General features: G+C 40.4%; 2 protein-coding genes across 8 annotated transcripts in view; both read left to right on the forward strand.

Annotated features, from left to right (window-relative positions):
* The first annotated feature begins 89 nt into the window (after positions 1-89).
* Positions 90-16390, forward strand: ppp1r2 (protein phosphatase 1, regulatory (inhibitor) subunit 2). The gene is made up of 6 exons (XM_035176703.2): positions 90-476; positions 7741-7848; positions 8307-8390; positions 11315-11415; positions 13007-13189; positions 13762-16390. Exons 1-6 carry the CDS (start codon positions 346-348, stop codon positions 13779-13781), a joined length of 627 nt encoding a protein of 208 aa, XP_035032594.1. The 5' UTR covers positions 90-345; the 3' UTR covers positions 13782-16390.
* A 1638-nt stretch (positions 16391-18028) lies between these two features.
* The window catches only part of LOC118121056 (arf-GAP with coiled-coil, ANK repeat and PH domain-containing protein 2), a 47512-nt gene continuing 44465 nt past the window's right edge, over positions 18029-21075 (forward strand). For 4 of the 7 annotated variants that reach the window (XR_004698270.2, XR_007034820.1, XM_035176698.2 and 1 more), the window contains exon 1: positions 18030-18458. Coding sequence is in view for 5 of the 7 variants with exons in the window: in XM_035176698.2 (XP_035032589.2) it covers positions 18406-18458 (53 nt within the window). In the remaining 2 variants the exon portion in view is untranslated. Of the gene's footprint in view, positions 18459-21075 lie in introns of all 7 variants that reach the window. The other 3 variants (XM_035176696.2, XM_035176700.2, XM_035176701.2) reach the window with 3 other exon arrangements.

Consider the following 21075-nt stretch of genomic DNA (forward strand, 5'->3'; position numbering starts at 1 on the left):
TCAAACCTCTTTTATATACAGTGTCTGAGCCAAACACGTGAAGGCAGCACGGTCTCAGCAGATCTCGCGATATCCCGGAGCCTCGCAGTCCTGCTGGTGGAGCTGTTTCCCCGCCAGCAGTCAGAGCAGCAGCCGGTGAGCAGACATGCTGAACCGCCAGGACCCAGCCTAGCTTCCCCCTGAGCCTCCGGAGCTGAACTGAGTTATGACCGGGGACGCTTCTGAAACCGAAGCCGTCTTTGACAACTGAGAGGCGGACATTTAGAGAACGCACAACAGCAGCTGGAAGAAAAACGGTCCAGTCGGTTCCATTCAGTCCGCCGGTGTGACAGACTGCGTGTGGGAATGGCAGCCCTTCGGCCGATAAAAGGCATCCTGAAAAACAAGAACAGCGTCACAGGCGTCAAGTCTCTGCCCGACGAGTTGCCGCCGGAGGATCCCGAACAAGCCCCGGGACTCTCGGAGGACGACCCGCAGTAAGTTCCCCCCTCCAGCTCGCCGTGAGGTCCGCCCGCCCGGTAACGCTAGCTAGCTTAAAAACTTGTTAGCTTCTGTAACGTGCAGGCTAACTGACAGCAACGTAGAAAGTCACCGCTCGGGCTGTTTGTGTCAACCCACAGTGTGTGTGTGGTGCCCGTGATAAAACTTTTAAACTAGCTAATGGCTTCTTCTACACGAAAAATATCTTCATGGTGTTTTTTTTACCAAGAGCTAACGTTTACTCATTGTGTCTGGTTAGCTTGTTTCGTTAGCAAATGTGTTAAATGTATTATAACGGTTGAAAACTACCAATCATATTGTTAGAGACATTAAACTATGAGAAAAAAACCTCTGACTGACGAGTCAACTACTAGTTAAGATATAGTTTAAAAACACAGTGTCAACCCTCATGCAGTGATGACCATAATAGGGCAAATTAACACCATCCTGAACTGAAGTGCTCTCATCTACATGTTGTGTTATATAATATGATATTAAATGGTTTAAATTTAGATGACTCCATATTTTCAAGTCCTCATACAACCATTAATTTATGCTATTCGTTACCACCCATAATATCACATTTAGTTGCATGTTAAGCTGTCACTGTTGTAAATTGAATTATCTTAAATCATTAAAATGAGAAAGGATGGACGCTGCTTGCGTGCAATGTAAATTGTAAGGCTACAACTTTTATAACATTACGTTTAATATCAATTGATCTTATTATTTCAGTCTGTTTATCACTTGGTGCAATGAAATGTCAACAAATATAAAACAAAAGTGCTGATAATAATTGAATGTAAAGCCTTTTTTCACAATTGTTGCTTGAACGATAAGGGAAATGATTAATGGTCCGTTACAATAGCTGCTCATTATTTCTCTGTCAATCAATTAGTGCCAGTCAAGTCTTTGCAGCCCTAGTTTATTGTAAGACAAACAGTACATGCATGATACATGGCGTGCTACAGTTTGCATGAGAATGAAGAAGACCTGTGCTTATTTTTGCAAATAGCCACTTTATGCCATTTTATGGTATTGTGCTCTTTAATTTGTTGCTCCAGTTCAAATGGTATTGTGTTGCTCATAGTCTGAGTCATGATGACAGAGCAGGTAAACAAAGCAAGTTATGCCTCTGGCATCAAACTCTTGATGTTAAGTGTGCCACTGACAGCTTTTCTGTGGTAAACAAGCCTCTGAACAAGACTCTTCTCATCTTATTATTTACCATAACTATTATATTTCCTGTCAATCCCCTGTTTCCTGAAAGCATCTCACATGCCCATTAGTCTACACTTGTAGTACTGTAGATGTGTAGGCAGAAAACATCTCACATTGCTTTGCTTAACCTCAATCCTGATGCTGGCCAGGGCACAACAGGGCAGAGGATGCTTGACTGAAATATCAAGCGTGTTCGATGACACTAAGGACATTTCGGATGAGGTCAAGAGCACTGCAGGGAAAATGAACTGGTGTGCCAACAGATCTGCCAAAATACAGACTGTGGAGACTTATGTGCGACTGCTAAATCAGCTGTTCTGTTGCCTAATTGGTGCATGGCCTTATGGTCCGGTTGACGAGAGCTGGAAGTTAGCATCTCTCTGAAACAACAGTGGAGTTTGGTTGAATCATTAGTTGAGTTCTTATTTTGATTAAAAAAATTAGATTTAATGCAAATTTGAAAACTATTGCAATCAATCTACAACATATGTCACAGCACACGTTATACTTCTGCCAGTTACTTTGGAAGGTAACTTAAGTTGAATGTGTGTGTTTTATCATTCTTTGTTGCCGCTGCTTCTCTCATGCCTGCAGGTCCAGACATTAGCAATAGTACCGTCTGAGCTGCAGCGTGAGAAATCAAGCCAATGAAGGATGGTTATTAGTGAATCAAGATTTTTTTTCTGTATTGATTTTTTTTTTAAATAAGTCAACTGAGAAACTTGAGGAAAAAGCTTTGCTGTAAGAATTCTGTGTGCATCCAAGCACCCAATCCATAGACTTCTCTCTCTGGACCTTTGACTTGTCCTATGAATTGATGTCAAAGACACCGTGGCAGAGTGACAACACTCCAGATCACTGACCCCTGTATAAAGTCATTTCAAAGCTCTACTTTGCCATAGCCAACTCTCCGTCTCTTCTCTTTCCTCAGGAAATTGAACATGCAGAGTGATGCTGTTGAATTAGGTTGTGTTCTTGACAATTTAGTCATATTTTAGAAAAGGTGGTATTGAGCAATGTGGCTGCTTTTTAATTAGGTATTCAGTAAAAAAAACACATTATGAAACATTTAAGTTATCTCTGATTTCCAAGTCAATAATACATTCATATGAAGGAGATTTGAAGGCATGACATTATACAAAAATTCTGATAATGTAACTGGCTCTTTAATTTATGAAAAAATACATTGTCAGATATTTTTAGATATGTATGTCATCTCTGGTCTGACAACACTGCTCACTCTGAGTGTTGCAACAGCCCAGACAGGTTTTTCCTTATCAGCTTCACGTGTGTTTGGGAAACGTATCACATTGCATTGTAGCTCATTCTACAGTCCCCAGAGGATATCCTGAACTAGCTTGACAAATACCTACCACACGGCATTCATTTGGTCTACCATCTGTCAAACAATTCAGCTTCCCACCATAGATTTCTGGTCACAGCATCACCCAGTAGATGTAACCCTCAGTGCTCACAGTCAGTAGAGTGCAGCTCTCTTGATGCCTGTTTTAATTCACTCTATTGTTAGTGGAGACAAACACAATCTGCAGAAGTCAACCAAATACATATTCAAAACGATTGTGTGCATCCTGTAAATAAACATATGAAGATACTAGGATAAAGTAAAACTGCCATTATCCCTTGAGGACACTGGAAGTTGGGAACATACAGTATGTATCCCTTGTGTTTAATTTGTGTATTTCCCTTGTAACTTCCATATTTATCCTACTCTACAAAGGCTAACTGAGGTAACACATTTAGTGTTTTCTAAGGTTTAGGATAAACTGAAATCATACATATTCCACTGTACATGAACGTTAATCACATAAACCTTATCTCCTGTGGTATGGTTGGGCACTACAAGGCCTTTTGTTTTTTCTTGAGAAGACTTTTTGTTATCCTTTCAATCTTCCACTATTATTTAGTTAACTGTGATGTATGAACATCACACCCAGTCATATATAATTCATGGATGCCTCCATGAAACTCAATCTCTCCTTCACTGTCTTACAAGCCTCATCCTGACTGTTTGATGGACAGTTTGACTGGCAGGCGGCAAATCTCTGATTTTCCATAATGTGGACACTCAGACCATTTATCCTCCTGTGTGCAGATCAGTTGAAGTTGACTGACGGCACAGACAATTAACACAGTTATCTGGGGCTTATAAAGCCAGAATCAACAGGTGTCAGGTGAACACCTCCGGTCTATAAGGATTAAGAGCATCAAGGCAGTGAAACTGAGTACTGGGTAGTACCTCTTCATTATCGGTCGTATTCTTAATACAGAGGAAGAAATATTGGTGTAATTTTAATACAATGAGAAAGATTTGACCTTTTTATATTGTTCTACCTGGAGGTTTTGGCCTTTTGGCTTAATTCAGATTCTAGATATGCAACAACCAACACTGACGTGACTTACTTTACTTACTTTGTAATTCGTAGCAGGCATCATATGTTTCCACATCATGACCTTATATCCACTGATGTGTTGAGTGTATCCAGTTTTTAGTCCCTCCTCTTTAATCCGCTTCTCCTGAAGCCCCTTTTCTCTTACGTATGGAGAGATGACAGGAGCTCAAGAAACTCTTTTACTCCCTTAATCTAGTTGGATATCTGTCATTTCATGTAATCCTTTACTGAGCAACTGCCGACTGTGGAGGCTTAAAGAGCAGTGATTGGTACTTGTGTTGTTTACCAAACAGTGCCGGAATAATCAGAGATACTCATACAGAAAATAATTTTAGGAAAGAAAAGATAATCATGCTGTAAAACCAAAACATTGGTTATTTTGCTAATCATTGATCAAGTGGGCCCTCAAAAATTTAAGTTGCAGTGTTGGACATCTGAATTTTTTTTTTAATTATTGGTCAATCAAAATATAATTTCTGACATTTATGTGCTTAAGCAAAAGTGGGACAGCACTTTAAAAGAAACCTGTAAAATCAATGCTTACTCATTTTAGTTAAGTTTATGTTTATAAATGTTTATTTTCTTAAAAACATTAAATAACGAACATGGAATAAGTTGAAAACACATATCCATGTTTCTCAACCAAAGTTACTTGCCTTTTTATGGACAGGATAATAATTAATATAATTAATGTTTATTTGGCGTGAAAGACTGACGTGTAAAATCTATTAGAATCATCCCTCAGGCTGATATTAATTTCCCTCCCTATTGTTTTTGGTTTGATACAGTTTGTGGTACCAGCGTTTTACTTTGTGCATCTCAGTTTCAGCCACTGTCTCCCATAACTGCTGCAGTCTGGAGTGTGGAGCGCAGGACGCACGCTGGACCTTTTCCCCTTTCCTGTCTTACTATGCTACCTGATAGCACAGCTCATCTCAGTGATGATTCACTCTGTTTAATGAGTTTCCCTACAGCGTTATGTCACAGCTGTTGACCAACCTCGAGATTGTCATCATCACGTAAGAGATACAGCTCTATTTAGTGTGTGCTAGTGGTTGGTGCTGTCTGATTTTTTTTTTTTTACTTTTTAAAAGCAGGTACATCATCATTGTTTTACAGTTTTTGTGATGATTTGCTCTGAATGGACCAGAGTGGATTCAAGGGTAGCATCAGTTCAGTTGAAGTAGAACAAGGTGGGCTGCTTCTGGATTGTGTAATCGAAAACCCACCAGAGTGAAGGTCCACACGATCAGTAACACCCACCATGATGTTAACACAGAGTTGCTGTTTTTTGCAGAAAATATTTCAGGAGCGGTGTTTATTTACATATCGAGCAGGGAAATGAGAGCCGTTCATCCGCATTTGGAGACGCCTTCTAATTCCAGATGTGAAACTGATCAGATCACCTAAGACCCATGTTTTTGTTAGGTATGAATGGTGCCTGAGCTTGCTTTAGAAAAAGTTGAGGAAACTAGAAAACTAGTGACTGAATTTGTCTGGATATTTTTTTCTGATCTGACTCCTGAGGCAGTTTCTTTTATCGCAGCTGTTAAGAAGCTGAATATGAAAACAAATTCACCCTTGAACAAAGTCCTAATAGTCTCTGGTAAAATCTTCAATCAACTCATTATCTATACCACTTGTACTTAGAGGGTCTTAGGGGAACTGGAGCCCTGAATGGGTCACTAGTGTATCGCAGGTGGACACATATTGAAAAACTAACATTCACACTCACACTGATATGTACAAGCCATTTAGAGCCTCTGATTCCCCTAAGCTGCATGTTTCTCTAACGTGGAAATTAGCTGGAGTACTCAGAGCAAACCCACGCGCACACAGACAGAACAAACTCATGTTGGCTGTATGTGTTTGTTAAGGTAGAAACTCTATTTGGGTTTCGTAGTTTTATATGTGTTGCAGAAAAGGACACATACAACATTATAGCTGATCTAATAGAATGATCAGTATTTTGGTCAAGGACATTTTATCTAGAGCAACAGCCTTGGCCTGTATGTCTGCCTGTTTACTGAGCTGTTTCTCAGTCAACAAGGAAATACATTAACCGAGTGGAACCTTTCAAACTTGACTGAATGGAAGGTTTCTTTCTGTAGTGATCCCTAATTTGCTGTATATTACCATTTAACTTTTCTGGTGTGCCAGTTTGATTTGATGAAGGGATTGTAGATTTTATCACTAGGAAATATTTTTAAAGCATTGTTTTTATTCCAGGCTGCTTTTCAGTTGTATACACATGCCCTTTGAATCCACTCATGTAGCTCTGTGCAAGATTGTGACGTAAAGCTAAATACCAATGTAAACTGTCAAGGTTGGTGTAACATCTATAAATCAACTTGGTTCAGCATCCACAACATGAAGGATTGATTTATTAACCAATTTCTGTTTTTTATTGGTAGCATAATAGTGTACGACACACAACTTTCCATCAAAAAACTGTAGGTTGTGTCATAGACATACGGTTTGCAATGTAGGACAATGATAGAAAGGAAAATTGGTTTCTTAGACTTGTTGTGATTGGCAGGTAATCTTGGGTCTTGAGAACTGTCCTTTCTTTGCTGCTCCATGTCGGGCTAAATATATTATTTGCATATTTGGTAAATCTTTGGTGATGGAGAGAGGTAGGGGAGCTCTACTGGCTCGTAACTGCAGGCGGAGGATTTAACCTCTCCTCTCTCCCACCTCCTGTCCGTCTCCCATGATACACAACCTTTTGGTCAATAAACAAGGTCAAGGCTGATGTACAGTACCTTGGCAGGAGAGGGGAGGGAGAGCCAAGTAGATTTATAATGTTAGGTTTCAGACAGTTTAGAAATTGAAAGTATTTAAAAAGAATGCATAAGTAAACACTGTGCTAATGGGAAAATAAAAAAGGTGGGACATTAAACTGTAAAATAGTAAATAAATAATAAAGAAAAGAAGACATGAGTGAGGCAACAGCAACCAAATGACATAAATTTAGAAAGATGTGAAATACATACTTCAATTTACTGTAGGATAATCAATTCTATTCTTTCAGTTGAAACAAACATTTGGACAAAGATCCACCTCATCTCCCCTACAATATAATGGCAGGTGTTCTCTTTATCCTATCCAAAAGAATTTCTCATTTATTTATTATTTGTTTCTGTTCATTTCCTCTGATTTGAAAGTGCAGCAAGGATTAGTGTGATTGTGAACAAAATGCCCTGATGGAGAGGTGACAAACTTGTTCCCCAGATGAGGTTATGGTGGATTAGAAACCGGTTTGTTTAAAAAATCAACTCTTGTAATAGCATTTGTATCAAATATCTGATAAACTTTCAACCTCAATCTGACAGTTGCTCAACCCCCTCTATCCCACTACCTTGACACAAAAGCAAACACCGTGTCATTTCCTGAAATTCTGAGGAATCCAAATCTGTGCCGATGACATTTGTGGGGCTTTTTTTTTTTTAATCTACATGTTCCCAAAATAATACAGTCAGAGGAAACTGGGGCACATTCAGTCCTAGATTAAATCTGGTTGCTCTACTCCCTGGAGGATGTGGTTGTGGGTGAGTAGCTGGTGCACGGTGGTCCACATCAAATGTCCGTCAATTTCATCTCATTGCTTTTTTAAATCCGTTTACAGGAAGAAATCGCAGAAATGGGATGAGATGAACATCCTGGCCACGTACCATCCAGCCGACAAAGACTACGGCCTGATGAAGATAGACGAACCCAGCACACCTTACAACAGGTCAGAGCATTGTCTGTTTCTATTGATAACTGTTTAAATTAAATTAATCTTTATATTTTATGTTTCAAAGACATTCATTTAATTGAGCCTTGCAAAAATGCTTACCTGTGTCGACACTAAAATATTTCCATTAAGAACATTTCATATTTTTTTTAAGATGACGATTAAGCATTTTTGAAATTGTACAGTTAGGTGTGTGTGTGTGTGTGTGTGTTTGTGTTTGTGTTTGTTACAGGGGTGTCTCAGCAGGTCTGTAATCCAATATGTCAGTGTGCTGCAGGGAAGGTCACCTTAGTCACAGACCTTTCTTCTATCTCTCCTCATGGTCCCCTTTCCTCTCCTCCTATTCTCTCCATCTCTCAGTCAGCGTGACCTTCTATATTTTCTTTCCTGCTTAATCCTTCCCCCACTCACCTCATTATCCACTTATCTTTATTTGGTTAATTCCTCTCTTTCAGGATGGTGGGGGAAGACGATGATGAGGGCGCACTGAGTGACTCGGACAGCCACGCTGGACTTGCAGCCGATGACCTGGCATCAAAGTAAGAATGAAACCTGAGTGCAAGCCAAGAACGGCGGTAGAGAGGAAAGGAGAAAGCAAGCGATGACAGGAAGGATGTTGAGGTTATACTATCTTTCTAGTTGCTGGTACAATGTGTAGCATTTTAAAGGTTTGGTGAAGGAGGAATGTAAAAGGGAAAATGTGCTCTCAGGTGCCCTGATAAGCCACACCTGGACACAGTCCAATGTCCTTTTCCTCAAACAAGAATGTTTCATATCTTTAACTGATAAGGAGTATTTTACTGTTCAGCCTCTGACGTCCTAAGACACTCAGTGGCCACTTTATTGTGACATTACACAAAGAAACATTTTTGAAAATACTTTACAAGACCACACTTTTGTAGAAACGTTATTTCCCCTTCCCCAAACACATGGGTGTCTTTTTATCCTTTATTCTAGATTTATTTTTCTTAGCTGTTAATGTTTCACACTCTGGTATAAAAGAATCTCTTGTACTGCACACCCCAGAGGCAGTTTTTGGATTAAGGTCGGCAGGCAGCAGCTCAATGCTATTGTCCAGCTTTAGCCTCAGTTATACAGGCAGGGTTGTGTCATCTACTGTAGTCTACGCACACACAGCTGGCACACACAGCGGGCAAGGCACTCACTCGCAGAATGCACTGCTTTGACAATGCTCCAGGCTGGATTCACTAAATGTATCTTGACAAACGTCATCCACTTTCTGCTGAAAGAGAAGAATAAAGCTGAGAGAACCCTGGTAAAGGCAGTAAATGTGTCATGTTCTCAGACTTCTCATTGAGCCCAGAGAAAAGACTTCTCACTGCAGCTCTGTTACGTCAGGGGCTTGCACTGTAGGTGGAGATATCTTAAGGTCACAGAGGGAGCAGACGCAAATTCAAAAGGTTGATGACGCGTCTAACGTGCGACAGACGCAAAAATGAAAAAAAGAAAACAAATATCTCCTGGTGAAAAGTGGTGACACACACATAGAAGACACCGACGAAGATGTCAAGAGTGTTTGTAGTGATAAGAACTGGTGACGGTATAGGGGTGCTGTAAGCATGATCACGTGATCTCCGCAGCAGAATTAATACATTACTTCCTTTCTCTGCTGGGTCTGGCTGCTCCACCTCACGCCAAAATAATGCGGAGGATTTGTTGCTGTTATGAATACGTCTATGCCGAGAACCTCCCGCTGCGTTGTGCATGTGTGAAAGGCAAGGTCCGGGTAAAGTCCGGACCCAATTCTCCGGACATCACCCACAGGTCGTATCTGAAAACTGCTTATGTTTGTTTAACGTCATCTGACAGCATTTCTTTTTTTCATTGAGCAGCTTCCTGCATTTTTTCTCTCAGCCACAGAAGCTGCTGATCCTGAAACAATGGGCTTGAATTCCAGGGGACAAAAAGAGTTATGCAATGTGAGCAACAGCTTTAAATCATACCGGCTGCAGTGGACATGCTGCTCAACAACTGTATCAAAAACGTTATTATGCTACCGGGTACATGACAATTACATCAGTCAAAACATGCTTATGAATACCCATAGTTTGTATTTAAGGACATTTTGCTGTATCCAGATTATCTTTTAACGAACGATAACGAAGTATTAATGATCCGACTAGAATAAATGTGCATTGTCGTGTTGTTGTCCGCTTTAAATGGAAATTTTAGCTTCAAAAAGATTGTCTTTGTTTTGTGAGTGACTGCTGTGGCTTAATATGTTACCATATCTGTAAATAGAAATTTGGGAACGATGTCGATACTGAAATTAAGGACTAAGTATTAAAAGTTTTGATACAGATATCGGCCAGAGAAATAAATTGTAAGGACATACTAAAGAATAAGGGCTTCATCAAAAAAGTTAATAACATAGTGTTTCAATAGAATAATTCCTTGTAAGTGAGCCAAAGCAGAAGTGGAGCAGGACTGTGAATAACATCTTCACTCTCTCAGGGGAGCAGCCTCACCCTGAACCTTTGAACTAAAGCCTTTTTGTAGGTCTGTGTGAAGAAACAGCCAACTATCACCGGGAGCTGTCTGCTGGATGGTCATAGGAGCTTGAGAAGTGTATTTGCTGTCGGCCATCGGTGCTTACATAAGTGGGTTGATGCAGGGATGGGATGGGCTCGTGTGTGTGTGTGTGTGTGTGGGTGTGGGTGGGTGCGTGTGTGCGCGCGCGCCACAGATAAGATAGTGATTAGCTCCGGGCTTGCAAGTCAATTAGCTGCCTTTTGTTTATGTCCGCAAAGAGTGCCTTCCATTGTTTTACACTAAACCATCCAGATGATAAAAACGTTGCTCTTCTCCTCCGTCCTCTTGTTCTTGTTTTATCTGTCACATCCACTCACAAGTGTCACCTGAATCACTGCATCAGTTACACCTCATCTCTTCCTTCCTGTCTCTGCCTCCATTCACTTTGTGTATCTGACACTGAAACTGCAGCAACATAGACAGTCTTCTCTCCCTGGCTGAATCAGGCCAGTTGAAATGAGCAGAAGTGCAATAAATGTGTAGCTTCCCCGGGGCAGTTCCACATATTCACAACCATCCATCGAGCCATGAACCATTATTCACATTGTCCTCGGCTGTTGAAGCTTTTTGTGAGCATGAGAGATGAGGAGCGTAACTCTTGTTATTTTTGTCTCATGCTTGAGTACTCACACACCCTCACTGTGCCTACTCTCTCCTCCCCCTTGCCTAACATATCTCCATCTGTGTTCCTCCAATGTCTGTCTCTCTATCGTAGGCCTTTTTGGTACTTTCTCCTCAATTACTGAAGGGGGGGTTGCTACTGATCTCCTATTTTTATTTAGTTTTGTGCTCATTTAAAAATGATAACACAGCAGAGTAAAAGGTAAAATGTGAATTTAATTAATCCGAAGAGGCAGTTAATTGAAAATGTGTGTACTTATTTTATGTCTGTGTCTGTTGTCTTCTAAAGGCTTGTTGCAGCAGAGGGTTCAGACCCTCGCTTCATGAACAAAGAGGAAGAGGAAGAGAGCAGTGAGGAGGAGGAAGAGGAGCTGACTCCTGAAGAACAAGGTAAACACCAACTCGTCCGTGCCAAGTGCTACCTTTTATTTATCTAGTTTCAGAGGAATATTATTATGATAATTTATCATGACATCATGTTGTGTTAACAGCTAAACAAGAGAGTTATATCCATCTCTGTACTTATTTCTTTTTTCGTAACAGGTGTGCACATATAGCCACTCTCCAAAGCGGGTATTTGTGAGCATTTTGCTATTTCTACACAGCCATTGTTAGCATTATAAACAACAGTTTAACAACTGAGAGATCAAACTTCATTTCTCTTCTTGCCAAGATCTCCTGCAGTTGAAAGCGACATCAATGTGAACTCTTGTCTTCTACTGAAGAGAGATGCAGATATCTTTTCAATACTGAGTCAGTGAAGACTCCTTTCTGCCCTGAAGAAGTATTGCTGCTCAGAGGGTGTATTATAACTTATTGTCTGTAAATGCAGCAATGCTGAAGATCCTAGCAATTGACAATCAGCCCCACCTGCTCCCAGCAAGAAACCATGTTAGGTGGCGGAGAGAACGCACATAAAGTGTCTTTAAAACACAGTGTCCACAGTTAACCAAAAGGTTAACTAATGCAAAATATAGGGAAGTGCTGATGGAGAGGGATTGGTTTGGGAAAGGGCTGGAGTTTGCACATACGCACGCATACAGAGTATCGGGTTGCTTTTGACTGTTCTTTGACATTGCTCTTCTGTATACACACACCTCTCAGATGCAAAGTGGTCAGTAGAGCTGTATAACAGTTCCAAGCCTGCCAGTTATTTCATATTTGTATCTGAACTATGCAGGTAAAAGCAGGGGAGCAGTCTGGAAACTGCAAATCCAGTCAATGTACTCCAATGGCAGATCTGCTGCTTCAGCAGTTCATGACACACATTTCAAAACACGCCACTCTGTGCCACCCATTGAAAGTTATAACACCAGTGTTAGAGTTGTAGAGGAAGACATGCACATTCCTTTTTCAGGTTAAAGAAAATTGAAAGGTGAAGGAATATTTTTATGCATGTATTTTTTCATGTTTAGCTCTTAATGTGAACATCACAAAATACTCAATATACTCTGATTAGTACAGTCATTTCAACACAACCATCACACCCATTCTCCAGGAACTGCATTTCAGTACAGTTACTATTAATATGAATGCAAAACTGAAGACTCATCACTGTGTCCTAATTACATTTGAACCCTTTCAAAGTAAGTCAGTAATATAAACTATAGAGACTCAGGAGGTTTTACTTTGTAGCTATGATGTGTGAATGCGGGAAAAGTACATGCATGCAGCAACCTTTCTAAGGGGAATGATGAACAAGTTCAACCCAAGGATGCATTATGCCAGCAGTACAGTGTGTCCCACTATCCCTGGAACCCTTTGAGGGAATCACTTTTATACATAAGTCAAACAGGACAAAATTATAAAGCAATTAAATTTCGTATCTAAAAGTTGAAAGATCAACTTCACTTTTACATCATAATGTTTTGCCACATATTGTGTTTTTTTTTCTGGACATGTTTTAACACCATAACTGGTTGGTGCAGGCTTCTAACTGCAAGGTGCTAATTCTATGTACAACTTGTCACTTCCCCTGCAGCCAAAAAGAACAATTTTCAGATGATGAGGAAGATGCACTACAATGAGGGCCTAAACATCAAGCTGGCCAGACAGCTCATCGCCAGCGAACTAGAAGAGGACGAGGATGCAGACGAGGAGATGAGGGACGACACAGAAGAGGCGAGGGAGGAGGAGGAGATCAGTGTCGACCCGCCACAGGAAGGTAAAGAGAGGGAGACTGTGTTCCTGCGCACGTCTGGATAAATTATTTGGACAGTTTCCAGTCCAGTAGGTTGTTCAGTGTGTGGAAAGAGGCGTAGTGGAGTACAAATTCAAAATGTCGCTGGGTTGAGTAGAAATCATGTCTTTGTGCACCGATGCAGGCTGTCAGTGTGGATGTCGTTAAATGAAACAACTGGCTGCTGTTTGTGCCGCACTGTGGTTCAGTTTCTCACACAACTGTCCATCAGGAGCAGGTTTAACTGTCTAAAAGTTCTATTATAACTCCAAATTGTTTCATCTGCTAAATCCAGTATTGCAAACCCTTTCTAGAAATTTCTACTATTATTTCTTAACAAAAGGTAAATCTATGACCCCAAGGCTAGAGTCTTAACTATTGCCTAATAACTATTGGCAAGTGGAGAGGCTTTATCTCGAGAATGAAACACTTCAGTCTAGTGCACAAACAAACAAGATTTTGCATTTTTTCATGATCTCCACCAGTTCCTCTATTGGGAGAAAAGATTTTCTTTTAAATCTCATGTCTGCCTTTTTGTCTCTTGTTTTTTCTCCCAGCTGATTCTCTGGACTCGTAGACAAGGCCTCTCTCCCACCTTTACCCCGTGTGTGTGTGTGTGTGTGTGTGTCAGCTCTAGATCCAGACAGACGATGCTACTGCGCTCTGTGTTCTCAGCGCTGTGCCACAGAGCACACAGCGCTTCAGCACCCATACAATGCCTCTCAACAGCCAATAACCTCACGGTCACCTGTCTGTCTCTACTATTCCATAGAACTGTGCAATTTGACCTTCAAGCACACAGTTTTTTTTTTTACCTTCCAGAATCAATACAAACACGCAAGTGAAGACTGTTGGCCCCGTCTCCTCTCTCTCCTGTTGCCAAGAATTTTTTCCGGCCACCTCGTCTGGACTGAGGAATATGTGATTCTGACCTTGACAGGAGGTTGAAGGCCTTTTCAAAAAAAAGAAGGAAAGAAAAATAAACAGTCTGAAAACCAGAACTGTCCTCTGGCCACTTCAGTCCCTCTGCAGGCTGCGGAGCCACTATGCCAGCCTTGGAGCTCGCTAGGGGAAATCCCACAGCCTCACGGAAGACATTTCTGAGACATGACGAAAGCGCATGTGCCTGGTGCGCTCTTATTTTTGTTTTGCTGTGTGACCCGCCACTCTGCTGCAGTTTTCCACCTTCAGTTCTTCTCATGATAAAAGTTGGACAAAATTAAGATCAGTTTAGTTGTTTGTCTTTCTCTTTATTTTTCACCCCTGTTCACATCCTGATATATGGTGAGAATGCTGTGCCATCAGAATAGGATTATTTCACTTTACATGACATAATGGTGTTATGATGACACAATAATTTAGCATCTGTATATTAGTTTCTCAGTAAATGACAACTTAGCCTACACAATCTGAATTTCATAAAACATACACTGTTAACTGATATGTATGTTAGTGTCTGTGCTTCTCACAGTAAAAAGGCTTTTCCCCCAAGATCAAGTTAAAACAACTCAGATTTAAATACTACATTCATTGGCACTTTGCCTCAGTGCTATTTATTTACAAACGAGAGCATCACACCAAACCTCATTTCAAATTCTGGCAATTTTACAAACATGCACACCTCATAGGACCAGATCCAAGGCCGTTTTACTCAATTGAATCCACTTGTTTAAATTTTCATTTCATTCTTTTTCTCCTGTCCATGAGTAATTTTGTGAAAGATGATTGCAGGACATGTTGGTAAAATAAAGGTTTTTCCTGGTAGAGATGTCAGCACTGAAGGCATTTTAAGTTCATAGGAGGGGACCGTAGTGAAGTCCCTCACTTGAGGTGTAACACATGCTACTGATAAACTGGACAGTGTCCTGTAGGGAATGGCTTCTGTCTTTTAACAAGTTACAGCTTTAAAAACCAGGCTCTTGTGTAGATCTGACATAGAACAAACCAGTGCTCACTGTTCCCTTGCTTGGAAAAGTTGTGCGTTTTCATCTTGTGAGCTTCATTTTACAGGATCTGTGAGTAAGTTATTGTGAGACAGGGACAATATAATAGTTTGGGTTTAGTTTCTCACCTGTCTTATATGACATGATGCTTAATTTAATGGCCGATCTACTTGTTAGTGTCTGGAATGTCAAAGAAAGAGTTTCTTTATTGATGCTACTGATTTTAATTAAAGAGGATTTAGTGGTGTAGTTAAACCACTAGAGGGGGTGTTTCAAGGATTTTTTTTTTTATGTTTAAGGTTCTTACAAGTGTCAAGAAAGTTGCTGTCAAGTCTTAAAATAACAAAACAATTTATTGTGGTTCAAACCTAAACTTTGCATTTAAAATAATTGTCAACTAAGTTTGTGGAGAATTATCCACAATTCACACCATATGACTTCACGCCCAGAGACAAACGTGTGACATGAAATGTATCGGAGTGCATCTTGTGTTGTGATTTCTAAAATTTTCCTCTGACCCTTTAATTCTTCACTGTGAGCGGAAGTGTTAAGATTTTTTAGATCATACAAATACAACAAACAGTAAGACAACTGCAAATGTCCATTGGCAGTATTTTTCTTTCTTGTATAGTATTTGGTGGCTTTTGTATTTTTTATCACCATGATTGAGGTGAAAGAAAATACTTTTATTTACTTTATTTCCACCGACCAACAAGAACCCTCGACTCTAGTTAGCGGACAAAACATCCACGATGACACGATTGTTGTAGAAAAACAGGAATATGATGTTGAATAACATATCGACATCGTTGTTGTTGTCTTCGTAAACGGAAAGAAAGGAAAATTGAGGAGAGGCTGAGGTGATAGTTTTATCTTCTCTTTTGAGACAAAAAGGACAAGACTGTCTGAAACATGACTGATGTGATCACCGCCGTAGGTGGTTATAACCTGTCAAATGTGCCTCTTATGCATTTATGTACATGTGTGTAAAATGAACGGCTATGCTCATGTTACTGTTTTCTGTCCAGTCTCACGCTTTGTTTTTTGCACCGTTTTCTCCTTGTTCGGTTTGTTTTCCAAGAACGATAGACTGTTAAGCAGTCCCATTATTGCACTGTCTGTCCCAAGATGTGGATATTTAATCCAGGTTTTTGTTTGCATTTCCCGTCTGCATGTTCTTAATCATCAGATCGTGTGTATTCTGTTTCTGTTTCGTCTATTATTAAACAGATGTTGTTAGGAACCGCTGTCTGTTGTGGTTTATGTTTGATCGGAAGTGTAAGAGACCTAAAGATTGAATGCTGCAGGTGATCAGATTTCATTGACACTGTCCCTGACTGAAGCCTTCGGAAGAAATGCGAATCTTTTTTCTCCTCTTTTCTCTTGTCATTGATTTAGATGAGAAGCTAAGTGAATTTGTTCTGTGATTATGTAGCAATTAGCATGTTTTAATCTTTACATGAGTCAGCCATGCTTGTTTATCAAACTAATTCTTATAAAACTCAGCAGGCTCCATGAAGAAAGAAAGATATGTTTTGGTCTTGGATATAATAAAAAATAAATAAAGCAACATGTTTGGAAACAACTGTTGAATAATCCCAGTTTTACAATAATCTGAAATATTGTATGTTGTCAAATTTTTGCTGTTTTTACCCTCAAGGCCGCAGTTGTTTTGATAAAGCACTGTATTTAAAATCTGTTGGTTTAATTTCCTGTGATGTGTGGCAGTGCCTTGCTCTGATCGTCAGGTGGCGCTGGAACTCAACACATCTGTCTCCTTGTTGACTTTCCAGTAATTCCAATAGGATGAAGCAGAGGTCCGTGTTCGTGCGCATGTTTTGGTGTAGTGTGGGTTCTTACAACTGAGCCTGAACGCCTCATCTGCCATTTTCATTCAACCGCAACGTAACGTTTGTAGCGCAAATCACCGCAGGATTATTCTCCACTGCTGAATGAAATAACACATGTTGGACACACTGGTCATGAATGATCACAGTGTGTATGATCAGTGTTTGTATGACCGGGGTTTGTATGATCATAGTGTGTATTATCAGGGTTTGTATGATCAGTGTTTGTATGATCATAGTGTGTATTATCAGGGTTTGTATGATCATGGTGTGTATTATCAGGGCTTGTATGATCATGGTGTGTATTATCAGTGTTTGTATGATCATGGTGTGTATTATCAGTGTTTGTATGAGCATAGTGTGTCTGATCAGTTTGTGTAGGAGTCTGCAGCAGAAAACAGTAGAAGAAGAAACAGGGCGTCTGTCGTGTGTCGACGTTAATTCCTCTGGATCAGGAAGCTCCTGTCAACTCTGCCACAGATAGTGCACACAACACAGAGGCATCACTCCCAGCCTTTTGTTCGTAGCTCGCGCTGATACTAAACACCACCAAGTACTCACCATTACCACAGTACTGCCATAGATAGAGAGATATTGAATAGAATCTTGATCCTGAAGAGGATTTAGGAGACAGTGTGGTTAAAACTGCGGTCGCTCAACATTTCAACTTAATTCTCAAAAAAAACCAACATAAATCTTCCTCTGATTTAGTTTTACTGTGTTCTGGGCATTTCCAGGGTATTGTCAGAATGCAAAATGGAAAATTAAAATAAATTCGATTCACAATGATAATATTGTCATATGAAACGAGACATTAACTGTTTTCTATATAAGAAATTAAAAAAATCTTCCAAATCTATCCAATTAAATTTGAAATCTTGAATTATTGTTTTTTATTTTGTTATTTAAAAATGTATGAATTAAAAAAAGGTTAAATTTTGATTAGCATCAGAGGATGGTGATTTGTATCTTTTCCTTAAACTCAGGAGCAGCAGCAGAAGCGGGTCACAAGCTCACTGGGTAGTGATCCCTCTCTCCGGTGTAGACGATCTGTGTGTGTGTGTGTGTGTAGTACGTACACTGGCTGCTCGGCTCTGACCGGAGCAGCTACCGGGCGACTCTCTCGTGTCTTCACCGCGGACCGCTGCGTCTCTCACGGTCGAGTCCGGTTCGTCCTCGGGGAATCTCACTCCTCCAGCGTCCCGTTGTTTGTGGTCGCGACACCGGCAGCTGCTAAGCTCAGAGGCTCGCAGGCTAACGGAGCGGCGGCAGAGAGGAGCCAGCAGGTCGGACCGAGGCGCAGGGGACGTTAGCAAACAAGCTAATTAGCCAGAAGGACCGAGCCTGGATTATTGTCCTTAATCAAAGAGGAACCGAGCGAGTCCGCGGAGAAACTCACTGCGGCAGCAACATGAAGATCACGGTGGAATTCGAGGAGTGTTTGAAGGACTCCCCGCGGTTCAGGTCAGTGTCCGGCTTTTGTCCCCGTTTCTTTGAGTTGTTATTCATTTATGACAGAGGGGAAAAGTCTGTTAGCTGCCTGACGCTAATCGGCAGTTACCAGCTAGCTGTTGGATGCCTGTTACTTTTCTATTTTGGTCTGTAAGGAAGCCGGGGAGCAGAGGAGAGAGGCAGGGGAATCAAACCCTCACTGACCGGTGGGCTGAGCCCGCGTGTTCTGTTCCAGTGGCTGTACATAAATTATGTAAACATATTTAAAATATGAATGCAGGAAGTTACAGACTGTTCCACGGGCTGGTGTTAATGACATTTCTGACATGCTGAGGGACACTGTTTGTCAACTGACGCCCTGGGTCAGTGGCTCTGTCCCCCGAGATCTAACCACCTCCCCACGGTCATAAGCACAAGTACTGAACCGATCTGCCTCCCACTTGTTGGAGGGATGGGACATGGGCCAGAGAGGAAACCATTACACTTTGTTAAAGATTCATTTTGAAAGGCAGCTCCTCGGGATACATGTTATGGACCTGGCTGTACAGCAATGAGTGTATGAGTTTCATCCCTTCTTTTGATTTCTGTTATAGAAGCCAGACAGTCTACTGAGAGCCATTCTGGTTTTTATTTTATACCCTTCACCCAATTATATGATCTCAGATCACTCGAGTTATATGCACTCTTGTAGGTGTTTCTTTAGGAAGGGCATGGACCTCACTTCTCTCCCAGCAGCCACAGGACCTGGTTCCTCCCAAAAATGTGCAAACTTTGCAGGATTTGACAACTGTAAATGTCATGTGCAATATGCAAATAATTCAACATACTCAGTTTACAATGATGTTTTGCAATGAAAAGCAGCAAATGTTATTATTGGAGCCTGGATTTAGAGAATGTTTGGCATTGTTTCCACATTAATAAATCAGTTCATTCATTTTTCTTGATTAATCAACTATCAAAAGAGTTTTGATAGAGGATTACTTTTCTGTTGATCACCTAATCAATTACTCTAATAATTTCAGATCTTTCCCCCCCCAAACAACTTATTTTGTTCAGTATTACGGAAGACAGAGAAAACTTTGAGATGTAAAATGTAAATGTGACAAATATTCACATTGTAGAAGCTGACACCAATAAACGTTCAATATTATTGCTTCGATGATTAGCTGACGGACTAATTGACTGACTCAGCTTTTCAGGTATTGACCACAGTAGGTAATACATCCAAAAACTCACCATCTATTTTCATTATACATCAGTGGTTATTATTATTATTATTATTAGTAGTAGTAGTAGTAAGTATTTAGCAGAAGGTATGGCCTCTAAGTAATGGATGGATCCACACTTTGGTGTAAATAAGCTCCTCAGCAGTTGGGTCAGGTGGTGGCTGATCATGTGATGTATTCCGAGGAGCTTTGACATCATCACTCACTCTTCTCTTCCACTTTATCAAGGAGAAGTTTGGTCAGATGGGATGTTTGCTCTCAACTTCCTCCTTCGCTCGAATTTGCGTTGTACAGAGATTTGAGAAGGCACCTCCCTCCTTCCTCCCTCAGACCCTGCTCCCTCCGCTGCTGCTGCAACATCCTCTCCCACAAAAAACGAGGAACAGATGTTAGAAAGTTGTTTGCAGAAGAATGGATCTTTTTTTAATCTGAGCATTTCCTTTGGGGGTTTGGATAAAGGAAAAGTTCCCAGTCAGCTGTGTGACTTGAAGTTGGTTGGAAAATGTTGCTGAACAATCTAATTGGTCTATTATTCACAAGCATTTCTTCAAAAGCACGACCACCGAGTGCTTGTAGTTGTCGCAACCAGCAGTTATTTTCATTATTGTATTAGTCACTGGGTCTAAATTGTCAAAAATGGTACAAAAACATCCAAAGTGACGTCCACAAATGCCTCTTTTATGTAAAACTACACCAAAAGAACCATGAAGAAAAGTAGAGAACCCGGCTATTTGGCCATATTTTGTGTCTTGTCAGCCAACCAAGTAAAGTATCAATTATTATTTTAGCCCATTATCTTTAAATTTCTGTCTCGTCTCCTTCAATTCCACTCACGTTTGATCGATTGTGGATAACAGAAAGTGCTGAGTTACTGCAGGAAGATCGAAGCTGTCTGTGTCAGTGATGTTACAGTTAAGTGAGGAAACTACTAAAGCTGAGCCGCAGACAGTCTGTGGTAAACACACATTGTCTGAAAGTTAAACCTTTAACCAACGACTCTCAGTCCATAAACAATCCCATTTTCCCATGAACTTCAAATCTTCCTTCCCTGATGAAAGTTGGACATTTATGTTTTAAGTATCCATTAATAGATAGTGAACTACAACAGGCAGACCCAAAGACTATTGAATTCAACTATTGAATGTAGATTGGACATATGAAATCACATGTCAAATGTGCAGCTATAAATATGAAATGTACCCCTCAGAATATTGTAAACAACTTGGAGCTAAAACAATTGGCTAATTTAGAACTTATAACAAACATTGCCAACTTTATTTACTTCCATCTTCTCATCTGTGAAGATTTCATGGTTGACCTTGCTCGTTAGTAAACTGCATATTTTAGAGTTTTGATCTGTTAGTCAGACAAAAACAAACAAGTTGATTACGTCATTTGGGATT

Source organism: Hippoglossus stenolepis, chromosome 14 (genome assembly GCF_022539355.2).
Source record: "Hippoglossus stenolepis isolate QCI-W04-F060 chromosome 14, HSTE1.2, whole genome shotgun sequence".
Taxonomy (NCBI): Eukaryota; Metazoa; Chordata; class Actinopteri; order Pleuronectiformes; family Pleuronectidae; genus Hippoglossus; species Hippoglossus stenolepis.